At 56.1% G+C, this 18,823-nt stretch overlaps 6 protein-coding genes and 1 non-coding gene across 7 annotated transcripts; 3 read left to right on the top strand and 4 right to left on the bottom strand.

Moving 5' to 3' along the window:
- Positions 1–141: 141 nt before the first annotated feature.
- Positions 142–1,954, bottom strand: MFIFM68171_01763 (uncharacterized protein; the record flags this gene model as incomplete). Its single annotated transcript, XM_071057185.1, has 5 exons — positions 142–908; positions 1,158–1,388; positions 1,454–1,567; positions 1,741–1,797; positions 1,870–1,954. The coding sequence occupies 5 exons, from the start codon at positions 1,952–1,954 to the stop codon at positions 142–144; spliced, it is 1,254 nt and encodes a 417-aa protein (XP_070913286.1).
- A 6,219-nt stretch (positions 1,955–8,173) lies between these two features.
- Positions 8,174–9,442, top strand: MFIFM68171_01762 (uncharacterized protein; the record flags this gene model as incomplete). The annotated part of the gene is made up of 1 exon (XM_071057184.1): positions 8,174–9,442. One exon carries the CDS (start codon positions 8,174–8,176, stop codon positions 9,440–9,442), a length of 1,269 nt encoding a protein of 422 aa, XP_070913285.1.
- Positions 9,443–9,846: 404 nt separating this feature from the next.
- MFIFM68171_01761 (uncharacterized protein) lies at positions 9,847–10,521 on the top strand (the record flags this gene model as incomplete). Its single annotated transcript, XM_071057183.1, has 1 exon — positions 9,847–10,521. The coding sequence occupies one exon, from the start codon at positions 9,847–9,849 to the stop codon at positions 10,519–10,521; it is 675 nt and encodes a 224-aa protein (XP_070913284.1).
- Positions 10,522–11,222: 701 nt separating this feature from the next.
- Positions 11,223–11,302, bottom strand: MFIFM68171_t11. Its single transcript is given in 2 exon segments — positions 11,223–11,258; positions 11,267–11,302. It is a non-coding gene; the product is annotated as a tRNA-Thr (tRNA).
- A 1,804-nt stretch (positions 11,303–13,106) lies between these two features.
- On the top strand, positions 13,107–13,894 carry MFIFM68171_01760 (uncharacterized protein; the record flags this gene model as incomplete). Its single annotated transcript, XM_071057182.1, has 3 exons — positions 13,107–13,216; positions 13,275–13,356; positions 13,511–13,894. The coding sequence occupies 3 exons, from the start codon at positions 13,107–13,109 to the stop codon at positions 13,892–13,894; spliced, it is 576 nt and encodes a 191-aa protein (XP_070913283.1).
- A 554-nt stretch (positions 13,895–14,448) lies between these two features.
- On the bottom strand, positions 14,449–15,662 carry PDB1 (pyruvate dehydrogenase E1, beta subunit; the record flags this gene model as incomplete). Its single annotated transcript, XM_071057181.1, has 2 exons — positions 14,449–15,207; positions 15,288–15,662. 2 exons carry the CDS (start codon positions 15,660–15,662, stop codon positions 14,449–14,451), a joined length of 1,134 nt encoding a protein of 377 aa, XP_070913282.1.
- A 1,212-nt stretch (positions 15,663–16,874) lies between these two features.
- ERG6 (Delta(24)-sterol C-methyltransferase) lies at positions 16,875–18,206 on the bottom strand (the record flags this gene model as incomplete). The annotated part of the gene is made up of 4 exons (XM_071057180.1): positions 16,875–17,450; positions 17,508–17,829; positions 17,898–17,932; positions 17,991–18,206. 4 exons carry the CDS (start codon positions 18,204–18,206, stop codon positions 16,875–16,877), a joined length of 1,149 nt encoding a protein of 382 aa, XP_070913281.1.
- Positions 18,207–18,823: the final 617 nt, after the last annotated feature.

The raw sequence follows: 18,823 nt of genomic DNA, 5'->3' as shown, positions 1-18,823 counted from the left end.
CGGATGTTCCTTCAGACCCTTTCTCATTGCCCCGCCGTCCCTATGAAACAAAACACACCCAGACTCCAGGCCACAAAAAACTACCACTTGTTGCCAGTGAGGGTAGCATACAAAACTTCGGAGAGTGTCTAATGACGTAATTTAGCCCCAGACGCTAGCCTGGACACCGAGACCAGGCTTGCTGCCCCAGCCGTTGGGCCGAGAGCCCCAGCCGGAAAGACCGACATTAGGGCCTTCAGCCGCGGCAGAAGACGGGTTCGCCGGGGCAGCGCTGCCCGGCGTAACTTTGTCGTCGCCAGAAGCGGTATACCCCTGGCTCAGAGGCGACGGTAGCGGGGTAGTCGACCGTTTGCTCAAGGCCGGGTTGGTCGGTGCGCTAGTGACTGAAGGGCGAGTGCCGATTGGCGCGACCGAGCCCTGGCCGGGCTTACTGCCCGGAACGCCCTGACGGGGTGGAGATCCTCCGGGAGACGAGGCGCTGGTGCGGCTCGACTGCTGGGCCCCAGGGGCATCAAACATACCCTTTCCGCCTGGTGGGTTCGACTGAGGACTCGAGTTGCTGTTAGCTCGGGAGCGCTCATTGGGCCCGGCAGATTGCGAGCCCTGTCCACCCTCGACGGGGGTCTGGGCACTGACGTCGCCATGGACCGGTGGAGCGCGGCCATAATCGTATGCCAGGGGCGAATGGCCACGCAGAGCAGCCGAGCCAGCTTGAGGCCCGGAGAGGCCGCTTCGAGACGTGCCGGGCTCGTCGGGGTAACCGCCGGTCTCGCTAAACGAACCGTCGCCGTACAAGGCACTACGCTGCTGGGCGATGAGCTTCCGGCGGTCATCCTCGGACATGCTGCCGGGGCTCATGGTGCGGTCGGGCTTGTTGCCACCGTACGAAGAGATCTCGGCAAGAACAGCTAAGAGAGAGCTCAAAGTTAGCCTAGATTCTTGACTTTGCCTCTCCCGATCCAACAGCCAGAGGGATATCGCCAATCTTTACAGAGTTCAAGCAGCACAGGACCATTGGCGTCGAACCGCACTTGTGGCGCAACAACAATTGAGAATAGAAACGGTTGAGCTCCAGAGGCGCCACACGCTTCTCTAAGATTTTTTCTTTGGTTTGCTGTGGTAGGAAGACTGATGCTATACAGAAGAGGGCGGCCTACTTCGGTTGTATTGCTGCTCTTGATGGTAGTTCCGAAGCTCTCGCTCCCGCTGGGCGGCCATTCTCCTTTTGGCCTGCATCATCTGCTCCGCCTCGTTCGAGCCGCGCGAGGTTTGGTGTCGCTGAGAGGCGTAGAAGTTCTGGAGGTTCGAGCCCGGGTGAGGACCGCGCGCATCACCAAAATCGGCCATCGAGTGGGGCCGAGAACCGGGGCCGGCGGGCGGGCGTCCGTCTACGGTTGAAAGTCAGTGGGTCGGGCTCGTAGGGGTCGGCCCAGCCAGTCCCACGCATACTTACCGAAGACTGGGTACATTCTGGCGGGGCCGGGATAAGGTAGAGACTCACGACGGCCTCCAGCGGCTCCAAACATCTTCCCACTCTTGAGGAGATTGTCGATGGCACGGTCGACCTCTGGAAACCATGGCAGTCAGCATGCGTGCCCTTGCTCTGTTTTCCCACTGTATCCACGCCTGGGGCGGGCGGGCGGGCGGGCTCCCGATGTCCAAACCTTGCTTCCCGGCGAGGACAGAGGATGGCACCTGGCACGGGTAATCAAGTTTTGGATTCGAAAGCATATTACATACCCTCTAGCTGATGGGTGAACGCGGCAGGCTCTTCGCGAGGGATGGTGGAGCTAGCACCTGTGGTTGAATTTGAAGGTTAGTCGACGAGCCGGCCCGACGCCCAACGCGTGCAAGCGGAGAGGGACATACCCGAGCGCGCCGGCGGGGGTGTCTGATGGTCCCAACCGGATTGTCCAGTCGGGGGCCATTGCGAAGGTTCGTAGTATGCCGACATATTGGTGAGGGTTTGTTGACGGTGTGCAGACCGGAAGGCAAAGGCCGCAGCGACGTGTCGGCAGCGACGAGGATGGAGAATCTAGGTGGCGAGGTCCGGTTCAACAGTTGACTATGCTACCGTCTGGGTTAGCATCTGTAGAATGCAATGCAAGCGGCGGACTGTGCGCAGGAGCGGCGCGACATGCGTCAAGCACAATTGCTGGAGTGGTGCTTGTCTGGGGCTGGCAAAAAGCACTTGGGAGCTGAGGCGCGAAAGGAGGATTTGGCCGCCGGCTGTCAGTGGCGCACGAGCAGGGGAAAAAAAAAAAAAATTATTGCCCTTTTGCGCTTCCCTCACGATTTTGCGCGCCCTTCTCAACAAAAAGTGTTTGCATCATCCACATGGCACTTACCTACAAGTCAACTCTGCCTTCCACTTAAAACAACCCGGTCTGGTCCAAACTGATTGCAAAAAGAGCCCCGAGAAGGAGAAGAAGGGGGAAGAGAAGGAGGGGAGGAAATTCGGCATGCACCTTAACGCGCAGGCAGTTTTTTTAGTCGCGAGCTGAGAGTGGAGGGTTGCTCCAGAAGGAAAAGACCGGGGAGATGGAGGTACTTAGGCCCGGCGCAAAGGACGGGACGGGGGTCGATCTGCCTGACGTGGTGCGGTGCCTCGTGCAGACAGGGTGCGATCCCCTTTTCGGTTCGTGGGATGGCGCACGGGAACGGCAGCGGGCAAGCACAGGCCTCGGGGCGACGTTGCGAGGGAAAGAGATGTGAACAGGGTCAGCCTGTTGCTGGATAGGGGGAATTTTAAAAAAGAGAGTCTCGTCATCCATGGCCCATACCATGGCCCATTCGTGGCCACAGACCCAAGACCAGGACTCGAGGCTGCCTTCCCCTTTCAGTGCAAGCCTGTCCAGACACGGCCCTGCATACGGTGGAAATGGAGCCAAACCGGCCAGCACATCCGAGACGCAGACCCAGCTGCCGGCCACCTCAGGCATGTGCCATGCCATTTCGGATGGGTTCGTTTCGTCAACGACCCAGGGCGGGGATGCCGGAATTTTTTCGGTCGCGCAAGAACAGGACTAGCGAGGCCCGGGGTGCTGGAGTCGCCAGGATGCGACGTGTGGAGGGCCGAAATGAAGCCAAAAAGCGCCACCGCCTGTCCCCCACGCGCGATCATAAAACGCGCCGATTAGACCGACGACGAGCTCTTTGGAGGCTGCGGTCTTCCTGTTGAAGCGTAGTAAGATACACACACCGATCGACAACCCAGAAACCCACATCGTGAGAGACAACGTTGCCCCGGGCCCAGATTTGCCGAGCATGCGATGAGGTTGCCCATTTAAATCCCGCCTCCAACGGCTGGTCAAAGCTCCCAAGGCAGCCCGGCCATTACTTCGGCGGTGAGAATTCAGCCGGCTATGATGAAAGACCCGCAACCGAACACGCATCTTTAGACCTTTGAATTGACCAGAACGAAGCGACGATGACACAGGGTAAGGGTATCCAGTGCTTGATGACAAACCGTCCTTCACACAAGGCCGAGGCCTCATCAACGATGGACCCGAGACCTCGACCGAGAGCGGGCCGGTGCGGGCATTGTGGGTACCCTGTACACTTACTCGCTGGGGTAGCGATATCTTTGTTTCGCGCCCAGAGCGGCCGGCGGCAACCGCAAATGAGGAAGCCGGGAGCTGGAGGCGAGCGTTCGGTGACCGAATCATCCCATTGGGTGCCTTGCTACGTACCTCTGTTGCCCAACCGCAGGAGTTGGGAGTCGAGAGAAGCCTCGCAATTTCTATCGTGCTTCGTGACTGTGAGTGTCACTATTGCACGAAACGGTCCCGTAGCTTCCGTTAAAACACATTTCCTCGGGGAGGACAGGGTCCCCGAAGACATGGGGCAGCGTTGCAAGGCCTGGTGATTAGCGAAGACATACGGTACAGCACAGTAGCTTACTGTGCAGGGATGGTTTATCGAACTCGTTAGCGCCAGGGTCTGTCCTTGGTTTAGCCTCGTTCCCCGTTTGGGCCAAATTGCGACTTCATTTCTCGGGCGTTTTGTCCCAGCATCTTCATCAAATGTAGAATACCCAAGTTCTCTCGACAGCCGATTGAAGGGGCGAGTTCCTGTGGGGGCAACCTCCTTATTAGGGGCCGTAGTTGCAGGTGCAACTCGGTGTCTACCGCTAGCAATGTGGGGTTAAAGAGGGGCAGCAAAGGAGCTCGGGCAAGATCAACCCGCCAGCAAGAAGCAATCAATCCCCGCAAACATAGTCCGCGCCACGGGAGGTTGAGCAAGCTGGAGCTTCGACTTCGCATTCTCAACCGCATAAGACTCCGACCAACTGAGATCTCGATTGACGACGGCAATGCCGGCTGCTTGCCGGTCCGAAACAAACGCAACGGGGGCGGCGTGGGGGTTGACATGGAATCGGATCGGTTTGCTCTCCATTCAGCCCTGCAACTGTGTTCCTGCCGTTTCACCTGCGTGCCTCATCGCGATCGCGCTGTTGCAGGCCGAAGATGCTGTACCCTCCCACCCCCGCACTGTCTGATCTTTGGCGTTCGGTAGCGGGCGGCAGCCAACCAACCGCTCCCGCTCGGCACCAGACTCATTAGAGGGATGAAGTCTGCTGCTGATGTCCATCGCTGCAGCGTCCTGCCGCGATGCCGACGTGCCGGCATGGCGAGGTGTATGAAACGGCGCTGGAACAACTCGATCCCGTCCAGTTTGTGGGCTTCGACCGGGAAACCCTTTCTGGTGGAGCCGCCAATCGACCCAAACGCCGTGTCGAGGATCTTCGTCTGATGTTCAAAGACGCCGACTACTTCAGGCCCAGGACTCCCAGGCTGACCATTGCGACATCATCTTGCGTCAGAATCGGCATTCGCGACGTCTATGAATACTTTCCTCTCATTGAACAACTTCAGCAGTCGGCCGCGGCAAGTTCACCGTAATGCGACCTCATCCTTAAAGACGTTCAAGGATATCTTCTTATCCGGCTGAAATCTCCACACGCCGCACCTCGACGCTGAGAGTAGCAAACGCCGGGTTGACCGGACCGATATCCATTTCTATTTCGCCGGCAGCGCCGCATGCGACGCCAAATGACCGCTTTCTTATGTCTCCAACAGCTCTGCTTTGGCTTAGCGAACACCTGCGCGGGGCTTTGAACTTACTATTATGGCATACTTCTAGCCTTGCAGCAGCCGGGATGAGGATCTTCGCTGGACGAGATCATATCTCGAGCAGCCGATCCCGCCTGCACAGGCGGCGCGGTAAGCATCCGTCCAGGCTGGCTCACAACTCCGGGTAATAGTCGCGGTGTCGGCAACATACATGGACGCGCGACATTTACCACAGTAGATCCATGGCCATTCACGAGCAATTCTAAAACGCTGTCACATCCCACCAGCCCAGTATGTGCCGCCCCTTGTCGTGTTGCCATCCAATAGACGCGTCAGGAGAAGGCCCAGGTCCATATTTGGCATCAGCCGTCAACTGACCAGTCTGCATGCATCGTCCGCAAGTGCTACCGAGGAAACGTGAAGCCACTTGCCGGGGAACTTCCCAGGGAAGCACACAGCACAGCAACCTCGGGCCAAAGCGTCAGCGTGCTTGTGTGAGATTGTTAGAGTCACTTACCATCCTCTACAGCTGCTGACCCTCCGGAAAACGACACCACCTCACCTCCGTAGAATGCCGCCCGATTCCGGGACGGGATCTTCGGGACCGCGTCCCGTCCTCTCACTTGCCGGGTCGATTTCATGGCGCCAGGAGCCTAGCTCGAGTGTATGTGTATCTTTCACTAATATAAAGTAATCATTCGCCTTGCTGGTATCCCATTCCGTTTTGTGGCATCCCTGCCGTTTCTTGCGCAAAGCCATCGCGGTTGGAATGTGCCCAGGTTTCTCTGCAGTTCCATGCACAGGGACCACACCTCGCTGCATAAAAAGCCGCGTCTCCTGCAGAAGCTCTCACGGTAGACTGATCTTGCCATCCAATCCCGTCAAGAACATGCAGACAAAACCTGCCGAGATTGTGCCATCTCCCACCTTCATCCAGCCAAAGCACCGTGTCACAAGCCCCGCTTCCGTGACGAACCTGTTTGGTTCTCGGGTCGCCTTCAACCGCCTTCTAGAAGGCCCCTCGCGTGTGGGGCAATGGTCAGATCTTCCATACAGGCGGACACATGCCCCATATCTGCTGGCCCTGTCACGGGTGGCAACCAGAGATGAACTCACAAACGCGATATATCCGACAACCCCGTAACCCCGGCCTCAAGCATGACGAAACATGAGTCGCCATTGCCGTGGGGCTCCCCACCCTCGACTGTCTGCCGTGCTGCCTGCCACCTACTCAGTCAAAGGGAGCCCGGGGTTCAGAATGACATCTCTATGCATCCCACCAAGTGTCCTACCGGCCTTTGCGGGGTGGCTGGGTTGTCAAGTTCAAAAACGTTGCCCCGCAGATGGTTACTGCCGTCGTGCGACTTGGCCGTTCCAGCCCATGTGCCATGGCCCGAGGATACCCGGCTACTTAGGTTGGAGGAGGTCACTCATGGAGGCCAAGACGTTGAGCCTTGTTGCGGAGGTGGCCGCCATACTTCCTAATTCTGAATCCCTCCATCAGAATGGTGATTTCCGTTTGGAGAACCAACAAACCAAAGCGTACTCCATAAATAGATCGTTCGGTCTCGCTCCGCCTTGCGTGCAAGCCTCAGGGGATAGAGGAATGACTTGTATCGTCATATCACCGACACAACACAGGACAGCTATGTCCTGGTTCTGACCCGGCTTGTTCGATACGAAAGCAGTGAAAGCATTCAGGGGTGCGCGGTAGTCCCTGATATGCTTGGCTGGGTGTCGGACCTCGTGAGCCAGGTTTTCAGTCACTTCAAAATATCACGTCTGTAGTGAAATAATAGCAACATGCCGAGACATGCGGTAGTTCGCGTTATAGCGTCTGAGGATGGGGTTGTTCTGACGGAGAGGGTAAGGAGCACGGGATGTTTGTTATGGACGGTTGCACTGTCCTTACCTTACCAGCTTGAGATCTTGGTTGGGAAAGGTCATGCCTGTCAACACACGACTCAACTCAACTAGGTTATTAATTATTATCTAAGATCACTTTCCGTCCAACAAACCAGCACGCTTCTAAGGCCAATGTGGCTTTCAGTCCGGCCTAAGCAGAGATGGCGTTCAATGGCGCTAGCTATTGACGGGGCCAGAATTCCCTTGTAGATGGCTTCAGGTTGCTTAAACCGGAGCCCTGCATAATTACAAGGCGGACCCAGGGAAATTCTCGAGTTGGTGCGGTGAGGGTTGACTGACGAATGGGTGGCCAGGTTCTGCTTGCGTAATTTATACACTAATTGCGGGGTTGGTGATCCATGGGCCTGGGTCGAAGAGTGGGTGGCTGCTGGGCGACTGGCGCGAATCCGGGGTTCTTGTTGCCCATGATCCATCAAAAATACCCTGTATGGCAGCCCGGTGGTGATTTTGACAGTCAGAGCTTGACCTATAAGCGCGGTATCAAAGCATCTCGAGCTACTCATCACCTCGGATCACACCTTGTCAATGCAAGAGTGACCGGGGTGACCGGCCAGGTGCGTCCGGAACCCCCACCGAATCCGGTGACCCACAGTTGCCCGCTCCTCCACCACACCCAAGAGAAGGCGGCGCGGACGTCGATCCATCTCCGCGAAGCGTTTTTTGCAGACTTTTCCACAACCACCATTCTGAATTCGTCCTCGAGCGGCGGCTGGCCCTAGCACGCTCTCAGCCAAGCCAGCTTCTAATGCAAACCGGGCTACGAGCTCGAGAGTCTGCCCAAAGGTTTTCGTTAATATTTCCGTCCTCCCTCTCTCTGCCTTTCGCATCATTGACGCTCGGTTCTTCTGCTCGAGCGCGCAACACTTAAGGCGGACTGAAACCACCTCACCTTCTCCATTTACCTATGCCCCTCCCGAGACCAGCGCCCCTCGACTCTCCCAACCCGTCGGCACTGAATTGTATGTGCCGACCTTCACGGCAGTGACTGAACGGCAAGCGACTTGGAGTCTTTGCGCTTGCTCGAGGGGACGTAAGAAAGACCATTGTACACATCATATCTCTGCGCTTGGACTAGGTACCGTGATTAGGGGCTCCTACCTAGCCGATTTATTAGAACTGAGACGGCATCCGCTCCTATTCTGGATTCCAGTGCCGTCGTTTCCCGCGACGACATGGCCGACGAGAATAACCCGGTCCCGGCCACCGAGCCAGTCCTATCCAAGGCGGACGAGGAAGGCGGCAACTATGGTAGCACCACGGCCATCAGCGTCGCTGGTGGGGAAGCGCCAGATGCTCGTGATTCGTCGTCCGAAGCCGAAGCAGCCGCCGTGGCAGCGGGCCTCAGGCACCTCGAGTCGCAAAGCACGCGCTGGTACTCGTACCTGTTGACCGTCGATTTCTGGACCATCATCGCCATCGGCCAGATCCTCTCGCTCTGCATCACAGGCACCAACACCTTCACGAGCTTCCTGTCGAGCGTGGGCACCATCATCCCGGCCTTCCAGACGCTCTTCAACTACGCGCTCCTGGCGCTCATATACCTGCCCATCACGCTGCACAAGTACGGCTTCCGCAAGTGGGCACGCATCGCGCTGCGCGACGGTTGGAGGTACTTTATTTTGAGCTTCCTCGACGTCGAGGGCAACTACTTCACCGTGCTGGCGTACAACTACACCAACATCCTCTCGGCGCAGCTGCTCAATTTCTGGGCCATCGTCTGCGTCGTCATCCTCTCCTTCTTGCTGCTCAAGGTGCGCTACCGCCTGGTGCAGATCGCCGGCATCCTCCTCTGCTGCGGCGGCATGGGCGTGCTGCTCGCCAGCGACCACATCACGGGCGCCAACGGCGGGTCGGGGCGCGACATGGTCAAGGGCGACCTGTTCGGCCTGCTCGGCGCGACCTTCTACGGCGTGAGCAACGTCTTTGAAGAGTGGCTCGTCAGCAAGCGGCCCATGTACGAGGTTCTGTCGTTCATGGGCATCTTTGGCGTGTGCATCAACGGCGTGCAGGCGGCCATCTTTGACCGCCAATCGTTCCGGGACGCGACCTGGAACGGCCAGGTGGCGGGTTGGCTAGTCGGCTACACGCTCTGCTTGAACATCTTTTATTCCACCGTCCCCCTGATCCTGCGCATGGGCAGCGCGGCCATCTTTGATGTCAACCTCCTGACGGCGAACTTCTGGGGCGTCATCATCGGCACCCGTGTGTTTGGCTACGTGGTGCATTGGATGTACCCGATTGCGTTTGTCCTCATCATCTGCGGGCTGGTTGTCTACTTTTTGGCGGGCAGCATCCTGGGTGACTCCAAGAAGCCGTGGCTAGGCGATAGCCAGAAGGACGGTGTGGCCGGCATCGGGACGGCCAAGCTCAAGGCGCTTAATGAGGCGAGGCGGAGAGGCCTGGTGGGCTCAGGGACGGCAGAGGGAGCTCAGGGGGTTTAGAAGCTCGTTAATTCCGGGAATTGGGATGGGCAGTGCTCTGTTGGCGGAATAAGGTGTTGCTTATAAAGGGGCTAAGGTCATGTATGTGTAACGGGAGAAGAAAGCCAAGACACGCCAACGCGCTGTTCTCGAAAACATTCATCGACTTCACTACAACCTCATAAGAAGCTTGTTTTGCCTGTGCTTTATCTGCAAGAACCCATCGAGGTGTCTAAGGGGGTAAGCCGTTTATCAAGGGTTAGGGTTTATCATGGCTCACATTGCTGACTGAACCCCCGCGTTTGTTTCCCAGTGGTAGCCGACACTGAGATGGGTGGGAAGCTCATTTTCCCGTTATACCTAACAACCCTAAGAGCCATTCTTGCATTTGATTTGCACCCGCCACTTGATCTGTGACCAAGAAAATGACGTCACCCCAGACCCTTTACTTTGGCTTCGGCAGCAACCTATGGAAGGACCAAATGGCCCGCCGCTGCCCCGCCTCCCCGTTCGTGGGCGTCGGCCGTCTCCGCGGCTACCACTGGTTCATCAATGCCCGCGGGTACGCCAACATCGCCGAGACCAAGCACAAGCCCAACTCGGCCAGCCACAACCCCCCCGCGGCCGACAAGGAGGATGCGGAGGAGGTGGAAGACTACGAAAACCAAGTCTGGGGCCTCATATACAGCCTCTCGGCCGTCGACGAGGCCCGCCTCGACCGGAACGAGGGCGTCCCGCATTCGTACGAGAAGCGCGTGGTCGACTGCGAGCTCCGCGTCCCCGGGGAGACTGCCGGCGGCAGTGGTGGGTGGAAGACGGTCCCCATGCTGGTGTACATTGACTTTCGGCGCGCCGAGGGCGGGCACCCGCCCCGAGCCGAGTACGTGCACCGGATGAACATGGGCATCAGGGACGCGCTGAGCGAGGGCGTGCCGCGCGAGTACGTGGAGAGGGTGTTGCGGCGGTATATACCGACCGAGGAGGAGGAGGACGAGGGGGCGAGGGCGCTGGCGAGGAGGCAGGCGGAGGGGTTCAGGGAGGAGAGCGAGATTCTGGGGGTGACGGATGGAGGGTCGGGGGCTGTTTCCTCGGGACCGTGAGGAGGGCTAAGGCTTGTTGTGGTATTCGGTTTGTGAATCGGGTGGTCGGGCGGCGTTTGCAGGGCTAGAGGGGTTTAAGAGTGTAGAAAGCAAAGACGGCGGTGGTGGGAACAGTATCTATCCCTGGTTAGAGCCACAAGTGGTCTCTTTAACATCCATTCGGTTTAGAGTAGACAAGAGCATTAGTTCAACCGAGCCAAGGTGCCTGCGGACTGTTCACATCCGAGGAACTCGATAGTTACAATAGAATCTACGTATAAATAAACATTTAGTTGAGTCTCGGATCACTCTTGATGCTTAGGCAGGCTATTGAATGATTAATTAGGTTAGTACGTTTCTTCAACAATGATGTTTTGTTGGTTGGAATCAGGGGGGAGGGGGTTACAAGGCTGTGCAATGCAGAAGACTGTTAGCTGCCAATAATTCGAATAGCTACGGCATGGTGAAACAATCTTTCTGATAAAGCCACTGTAAGGCGCTTGTCCGCTGTCGAATCAAACTTCTTGCGCCGGAGAACGTTCGCTGGGTTGACGTAATTGCCTATTGGTACAGTAAAAAGACGATATTTTCTTGATGTAGTCGGGTTATCAGACCTTCAACCTATGGTACCATGGATACTTTCTTGATCAAAGAAAAAAAAAGATACAGCATGAGAAAAAAATCATCAAAATGAATATTGCTAACGTAGTTAGCTTGTCACATGCCCACTATCAGAATCGAACTGATGACCTTGTCATATTTTGACTACTAGTGACACGCTCTACCACTGAGCCAAGCGGGCTATCAACTGAATTGACGGGAGCAAGTATAAACGGATGTTACATTTGGATGTGATTGTTAAAGAAATGCTAAAGTTGGCTTTTCTTTGTTGACAATACTAACCCGGCTGCTAGATTAATTTGAAGCCCGTGCCTAAGCAGCCCTTGTACTAAAGATGCCGGAACTGAACTACATTAGCTCTATGTCTGCTTCCGAGCTGTTCTGACAGCCACAGATTACCATGGCTAAGTCAGAGGTCTTAGTATTCAACGGCTCGAGGGAGTTATGGAGGGCCACCAAAGCTGCAGCGAAGATGATTGATAATCCGGTAGGTGCCGAATTCTTAGTTCCGAGATATATGCGTAGGCAGAATATAGCAGTCTGACTCAAAGATATAACGTGTAATCTTCTAGGACTGGAAGAACCGCCATTCACGACTGTAACCCCAATTGCCTTCTTGGATGGGTACTTTACTCTCATACTGGATGAAGAAAGAAGAGAAAAGATAACGTGGAGTGCTGAAAGAAAGGTGAGACTATCGCACCTTCTCCTTCAGTGCTGAGGCTACTTAGAACGGGATGACACCCCGAAGGGCTGCGCGTTGTGGGGGAGTCTTCAGGTTACAAAACGCCGTTTTGCGTTTGCCTTAGTACCGGCACTATCCGCTTTGTAGATTATGATTGGAATCACCAGTTGTTTGCGCAACTCCCGCTGTGGTACACAATACCGCTGTGTCAGTCTGGTAATTTAAAGCGTCTGAGCATGGTTAACGTTAATATTGCTACTATAATTTTCGGTATTGTAATCCGTGAAGAACGAGTACCTGGTCTGGACAGTATAGGCGGGGTTCAGTTTCTTCATCAGGTTTTTCGAAAGAGACGAAGTATTACCATTTCCGTCCAAGGTCTGGCCCATCAGGGTAACAACCGAGATGCCTCATGCCTCTGTGACAAGCTCACGTCACGCTTTCGTATTTCCAAGTCCCATTTAGTGTGCCACTGCTCAATCGTCTCACCGTCCCAGCCGCAGGATTACTGGTAACGTAACTGCAAACCATTTGACCCGTTGCCACCTACCCGACAAACTCACTGCAGGGTCCCAATCACCTGAACAGTACAGAAAAGCGGCAGAAACAAAAAACAGCAAAATCAAGGGAAACGAGGATGTAAAGAGAAGGCAGCGAGAAACACGGCAACAGCAGAGCCACTGTCTCGGGAGAACGATTACTCCCAGGCCGAAAGGGCGCGTTTATAATTTCACCCGATCACAGTAATTTCTCGACAGTAACCACCGTACTGGGATATCTGGCTGGTGGTTCTTCCTCGCACCTTCCCCGCCCTCCTGTGCTGCTCGCCAATTTCTCACCATTTAGCTCCATTCCTGGACGGGACATCGGCTGAACTGGCTGAATACGCATCAGCGACTAGGCAGCCCTGAACGTCGGTGGACTATGTCGTCGCCGGCTCAGATTGTCGAGCCGGGACAGAGGCCAGTGTCAGGTTTGTCGATGTCTGCTTTACCTGCTTCTCCACGTCAGGAAGGCTCTTTGGGCTACCAATACGCTGAGAACTCTCGGAACCCGCTTCCGGAGATGGTTGCTGCCGAGACCTCTCAGAACCCGTTCCCGCAGTTGGTTAGTTACAAGGCGCTCGAGCGCTCCCCAGTTTCTTCCCCTCCCTACACAGCCAGGCCCCACTGTTGTGGTCAGTTCTAAAACAACTGTTGTGCAACAGGACGGTCCCGTGGCTAGCAGCCATGAGGAAGAACATCGCGAAGGAGATTATCAAAGCGATCACAGCCCTCCCCGAGTACGAGGATTCCCAGGAATGCGCCTCCTAACGAAGAAACGGTTGTTTGGCGTTGGCGGCTTCCTCGTCGCTTGTGGCATCGTCGTGGTCATAGTTCTCGCCGCCACAGGCAAGCTCTCGTCTTCCGAGTAAGCCGATAGACACCCCAGTAACACTGACCATCTTGAACCCGCTGACAACTGTCAGGGACTCTGGGCCAGCCCGCCCAACTACGTCAGCCACATCCACCGCAACTTCGACGACCACCTCTGCCAACCCAAGCAGCTCAGTAAGCATCCCTGGAGTTCCCTCCTCTCAACCAATCCCTCCTACCCCTTCCTCCCATCCCCTTATTACCCCCACAGCGGCACAAGTAAGGAAAGCGCCGTCACCCCTTCTCAAAATAAACAAGCAACCTAACCGCGTTTCCCCACCTGCACCAGGTCTTCGACCACACGTCGTGCACTGACCCGACGGCCTTCCTCGACAGAGTCACCTGGATCGGCACCGAGGTGGGCATCTACAACAGCGAGTTCGCGCAAGCGGGCTCCGCCGAGGCCTGCTGCGACGCCTGCGCCAGCTCGCCCGGCTGCGCCGGGTGGCTGTACATCTCGTCGTCGACGTTTACGCCCTGCACCAAGATCGTCGTCAGCTCCGACCGGTCGCGGTCGACGGGTACGGACGAGAAATGTCCCAAGGGACGCGCGTCCACGACGACGTTCGTGCAGTTGCAGGGGCAGGGAGGTGACGGTGAGGGTGATGATGCAGGACGAGGCGTAGCTGGTCTGGGGCCATGCAGTGATAAGGCGGCTGTCAAGTCGGGGTGACGAGATCGGGACCAACTATGGATAGATGTGGGAAGGGAAGGGGGAGTTGCTAAGATGGTAGAACTGCCAACGGGGGGGAAGATATGTTATGTGTTGCGGCTTTCTTTTCTTTTCTTTTGTTTTTGCCGTTGAGATACCAAAGCGTTTTCATCTATGACTACATGAGATGGCATAAGGGATGACTTCACAGGTCTGCGTTGGTGTAGAAGGGCCTCGCGAGCGGAATCATGCACCTCACACAATAATGGCCCATCACGTTGCAGTGCAGGGCCATTCTTTCATTTTATTCTGCGCTTTAAAAAGGTCCAAGAAGCTCACGAAGACAAAGACATACAAGTACACGCAATTCCAAGGAGCCTGTCTATGAGCTACCAGACCATTACCAACCACCTTCGCCAAGATCCCAGCCCGTTTGCGTGCAGGCACAAAAGAAAGCGGTAACCACATGTGCAAAGATCGTGCTTCTCAGTTTGTCTCGTTCCATCTTTGCTGGAAGCTCATCCCACCAACCCTGTAACTCTCCCCCCTCGTCTTATTGCAGAGAAACCCCGGGCTTAAAGACGGAGCAGCTTGGCCGCGTACTGCTCAATGAGCGCCTCGGTCGGGAAGCTCATCTCCTCGAGCTTCTGGGCATACGGCGTCGGGACGTCGGCGCCAGTGATACGCTGGGCGGGAGCATCCAAGTAGTCAAAGGCGTATTCCATCGTTAGGGCCAGAATCTCGGCGCCGACGCCGAAGGCGGGGAAGCCCGACTCGACGGCCATCAGGCGGTGCGTCTTCTTGACCGACTTGACAATGGCATCGACGTCGAGCGGCTTGATGCTACGGAGGTTGATGACCTCGCACTCGACGCCGTACTTCTTCTTGAGGTTCTCGGCCGCCACGAGCGTCTGGCCGACGCAGCGCGACAGCGACACCATGGTCAAGTCCTTGCCAACGCGCTCGACCTTGGCCTTGCCAAAGGGAAGGACGAAGTCGTCTTTCTGCGCGGCCTCGGACATGGGGAACGACTGACCGTACATGAGCTCGTTCTCGAGCACCACGACGGGGTTGGGGTCTCGGATGGCCGCCTTGAGCAGGCCCTTGGCGTCCTCGGCCGACCACGGCGAGACCACCTTGAGACCGGGGACGCTGCCGTACCAGGCCGAGTAGTCTTGCGAGTGCTGGGCGGCGACACCGGCGGCGAAGCCGTTGGGACCGCGGAACGTGATGTTGCAGGGCTGGATGCCTCCCGACATGTAGAGGGTCTTGGCGGCCGAGTTGACGATCTGGTCGATGGCCTGCATGGCAAAGTTGAAGGTCATGAACTCGCACTGGAAGCGGTGGCGTTAGCATCCTATTGAGCCATTTTCGCTTATGCCTGACATGGGCAGGAATGGATAGAGCTACTCACCACTGGATGCAGGCCGCTCAGAGCGGCGCCGACCGCCAGACCGCAGAAGCCGCTCTCCGTGATGGGCGTGTCGATGACCCGCTTCTCACCGAAGCGGTCTAGTAGACCCTTGGTGACCTTGTATGCGCCGTTGTACTGGGCAACCTCCTCGCCCATGACGAACACTTTGGGGTTGGACTCGAGCTCCTCGGCGAGCGCCTCATTCAGGGCATCGCGGACTGTGTACTCCTTGACGCCGGACGCATCGGCATACGTCCGTTTTTGTACGCTGGGGACAGCAGCGGCTCTGTAGTTGAACGAGGACCTCGCAGCAGGGCGCACAGCCGAAGCTCGCGCAGTCGCAGCTACGCGGGCTGCTGTCCGGAGACCGCGCATGGCTCTGACTTGGTGTTGGAGGAAGGGATAATCGGGTTTGCGGAGTTAGACTGCCTAGCCGTGCAGGATACACTCAATTGGACGCTAGATCGCAGTACGGAACGAGGGCGCTCAATGCAGTCGGCGGGCTGCTGAAAAGTGGTGATGCAAAAGGTGGGAGAGCTGGCGGCGCCGGAGGGAATTTTTCTTCGAGCGATCGAACTTGGGACCAGAACCCGGACTTGACGTTGAACCCCAACGATTTAATCTGCGCTAACTCTAAAATGGCTTAGCGGCTGAGATCCCTGTCGTTGCTCCGTAAGCTGGGTGGATACACCGTACTTCTAGATAGTATGACTGTGTTTAACTACCTATGGTTAGTCCACCCGTTTTTCTATCGGCCACGGCCAACCACAGATGCTTGAGTCTGGGAGGACGGCGAGTAGGATAATCTGGTTTTATTTTATACAGAAAATGAAAGAAACAGAGAAGAGATCGACGATAGAAGAGAAAGTAAAGCAGGGCCCAAAGTATGGAAGAAAGAGTGATAGGAAAGAAAAATACATAGAGATGAAAGACTTGTCTAGGTACACTTCTTGTGAGGTATGGATCTGGTCGGATTATCGTGGGGCATAGTTAATTTATGTAGTACTCTGGATCGCTGCTCAAGGCTGTCCGGGAGCTTGGCCCGCCGGAAGCTCGAACTGACAGCTCGGACACTCCACTCCAGGAGGTTTTGGTGGAGTTGTGATGCGAAAAACAAACTAGCACGCGAAATCTCAAGGTACAATCGTGGGTATCCGTTCGGCTGTGCCGGTTAGTAGTCCGGCCTCCGCAAAGAACTGTCGCTCAGGGACCCGACGTTGTAGCGGATACCGGGGTCCCGTCTCGGGGAGATGAACGATGCGGATTGCGGCAATCAACCGACGTTGGCGGCGGCCAATGGGACTGCAAACATGTGGGGGAGTGCGACGGGTTCACCGAAAGTCAGCCAGAGCCGATAAACTGTGGAAAGCGAATTAAGTTCATTACAGCGTATACATGAAGTTCGCGTCTCGGACGTGCCGCCAAAACGCAACTGACTGACGCTCTTCTAGCTCCAGAGATATTAGGTAGTACGAGTATTCTATAGCCAGCCGCGGACTCCGTCTGCGTCTGCTCGTCCACATTACAACGCCGTCCTTTTTGTCATCCCATCATGGTATATAAACAGGGAGATCCATGGTGGGCCGTCTAATTCGCCGGCTTGCGGCCGACCATGAGGTACATTGGCGTGAAGAGGTCCTTCTTCGCGCCGGCAACCAGACCATCAGCACCCTTGGCAAGCGCATCGGCTGTCTTCTTGGTGCCCTTAGGCGCGAGACCGAGAGTCTCGAGGAACCCGGTGAAGACATGCACTGCCCTGCGGCCCGCGTGCGTCATCCGGATGACTGTGAAGAGGTCCCAGTACGATTGGATGTACTTGACCTCACCAGCGATACCCCAGTACCAGGGAATGGGGTCGTCCCGCTTGGCGAGATCCTCGTGGTGTAGGAGCTCGAAACCGGCCGCCTTGATGGCGGCGAGACCTTCGGAAATGGTCACCATGTTCGAGATACCGTTGCCCTCCTCAATTGCGAGTCGGATGTCACGGTGCTCCAGGTTATTGTTGTCGTACTTGTCCGTCATCAGCCACTCGTACACGCCGAAAGTGCCGCCGGGCTTGAGAACCCGGTAGATCTCGCTGTAGACGCCCTCCAGCTTGGGGGCATGGACAGTGGCCTCGATGGCATAGACGGCGTCGAATGAGTTGTCGGGGAAAGACATTTGCTGTTCACGTTAGCATGGTCCAGTGTGCCCCGGGGGTGCTCTTGTGGGTCACTGTACCATGAAGTCACCCTTGACGAACTTGAGCTGGCCAGAGAGACCCTCCTTTACGGCATAGCGCGTGGCGCGCTCAATCTGGTAGTCGTTGTTGTTGAGGCCGGTGATGTGCGCATCCGTGAACTTTGCGATCTCCCTGGCTGGGCCGCCGACACCGCAACCAACGTCGAGCACCTTCATGCCGGGCTGAATGCCTGTCTTCATAGCGAGATAGTGCTCATGACGCGCAATGGCCTGGTAAAAGTTCTCGCCGATCGAGTACCGGCAGAAGTGGAAACTTTGGCCCCAGCCATACTCATACAGGTCGGTCGCAAGGTTGTAGTAGCTGCGCGGAGACACCGATAAGCATTGGTTCCGGTTTGGACGGCGGCAGCATCGTAGGCAGATACTTACTGTCTTGTCAAAGTCGCATACTCCTTTGTCCGAGCCTTTTGTCATGTGTGAGCAAGTACCGTCTCAATTGGGGGCATGCAACCATGAACCCACCTTTCTGTCGGCATCGGTCTCGGTCTCGGCGCGCTTGTTGTCGAAGTGCTTGAAATACTCGTCTACTGCAATCTTCTTCGCCTCCTTGTCCTTGGAAAGCATGGCAGCGAAGCCACCGGCGGCCTCGGTGGACTTGCCGTGCAAGGCCTTCATGAACGCCGCATCGCGCGCGTGGTCCTCCTTCTCGAGGGGCGCGACGGAACCCGAGGAAACCATGTTGAACTGGCGGGTCTGAAGGTATAGAGGCTTGTGGAGAGAGAATGAGGTTGCAACAGAGAAGGCAGGACAACAGATTGGCAGGTTTGTGTTCTCTGGATATTCTGTTCAGGAAAAAAAAAAGCGTCGCAGACCCCTATTAATTATAGGCGGTGTTCTGCGGCAAGGGGCTCCGATAGCCGACTGGAGGCTAACAAATCTGCTTGGGTCAATTGGAGTTCCATTGGCACGGCCCCACTCATGCACGTCGAATTAGCATCTGGATCCCGGAACAAGACTTAAACAAACCAATAGCTACTACTGCCATGCGAATAAGAACCCGAGATCTCTAAGCTCAGTGCAGTAGGTGCATGCCGAGGCTCAATTACCGATCCTTTAAGTGCGTACACGCCATTACGTTTTAGATCCTGCTTGAGACTACGGCAGTTGGGAAGTTTGGTGGTTGACATGTGTTCTGGTACCAGGCCCCACCGACTTTTCAGCGGGTCCCATGTCCGGGAAACGCGAATTCGAACTGGGCAAAGCGGCGATACACAAACAAGAACTCGAATACGAATGAAACGCTTGGACTCTATACGCTCCGGAACCTGCAGAACAAGTGTGACCTCAGGCACTGC

The sequence above is a fragment of the Madurella fahalii genome, assembly GCF_045866475.1.
Source record: "Madurella fahalii IFM 68171 DNA, scaffold_1, whole genome shotgun sequence".
Lineage (NCBI taxonomy): Eukaryota > Fungi > Ascomycota > Sordariomycetes > Sordariales > Madurella > Madurella fahalii.
This window is presented reverse-complemented; position numbering and strand designations above follow the sequence as displayed.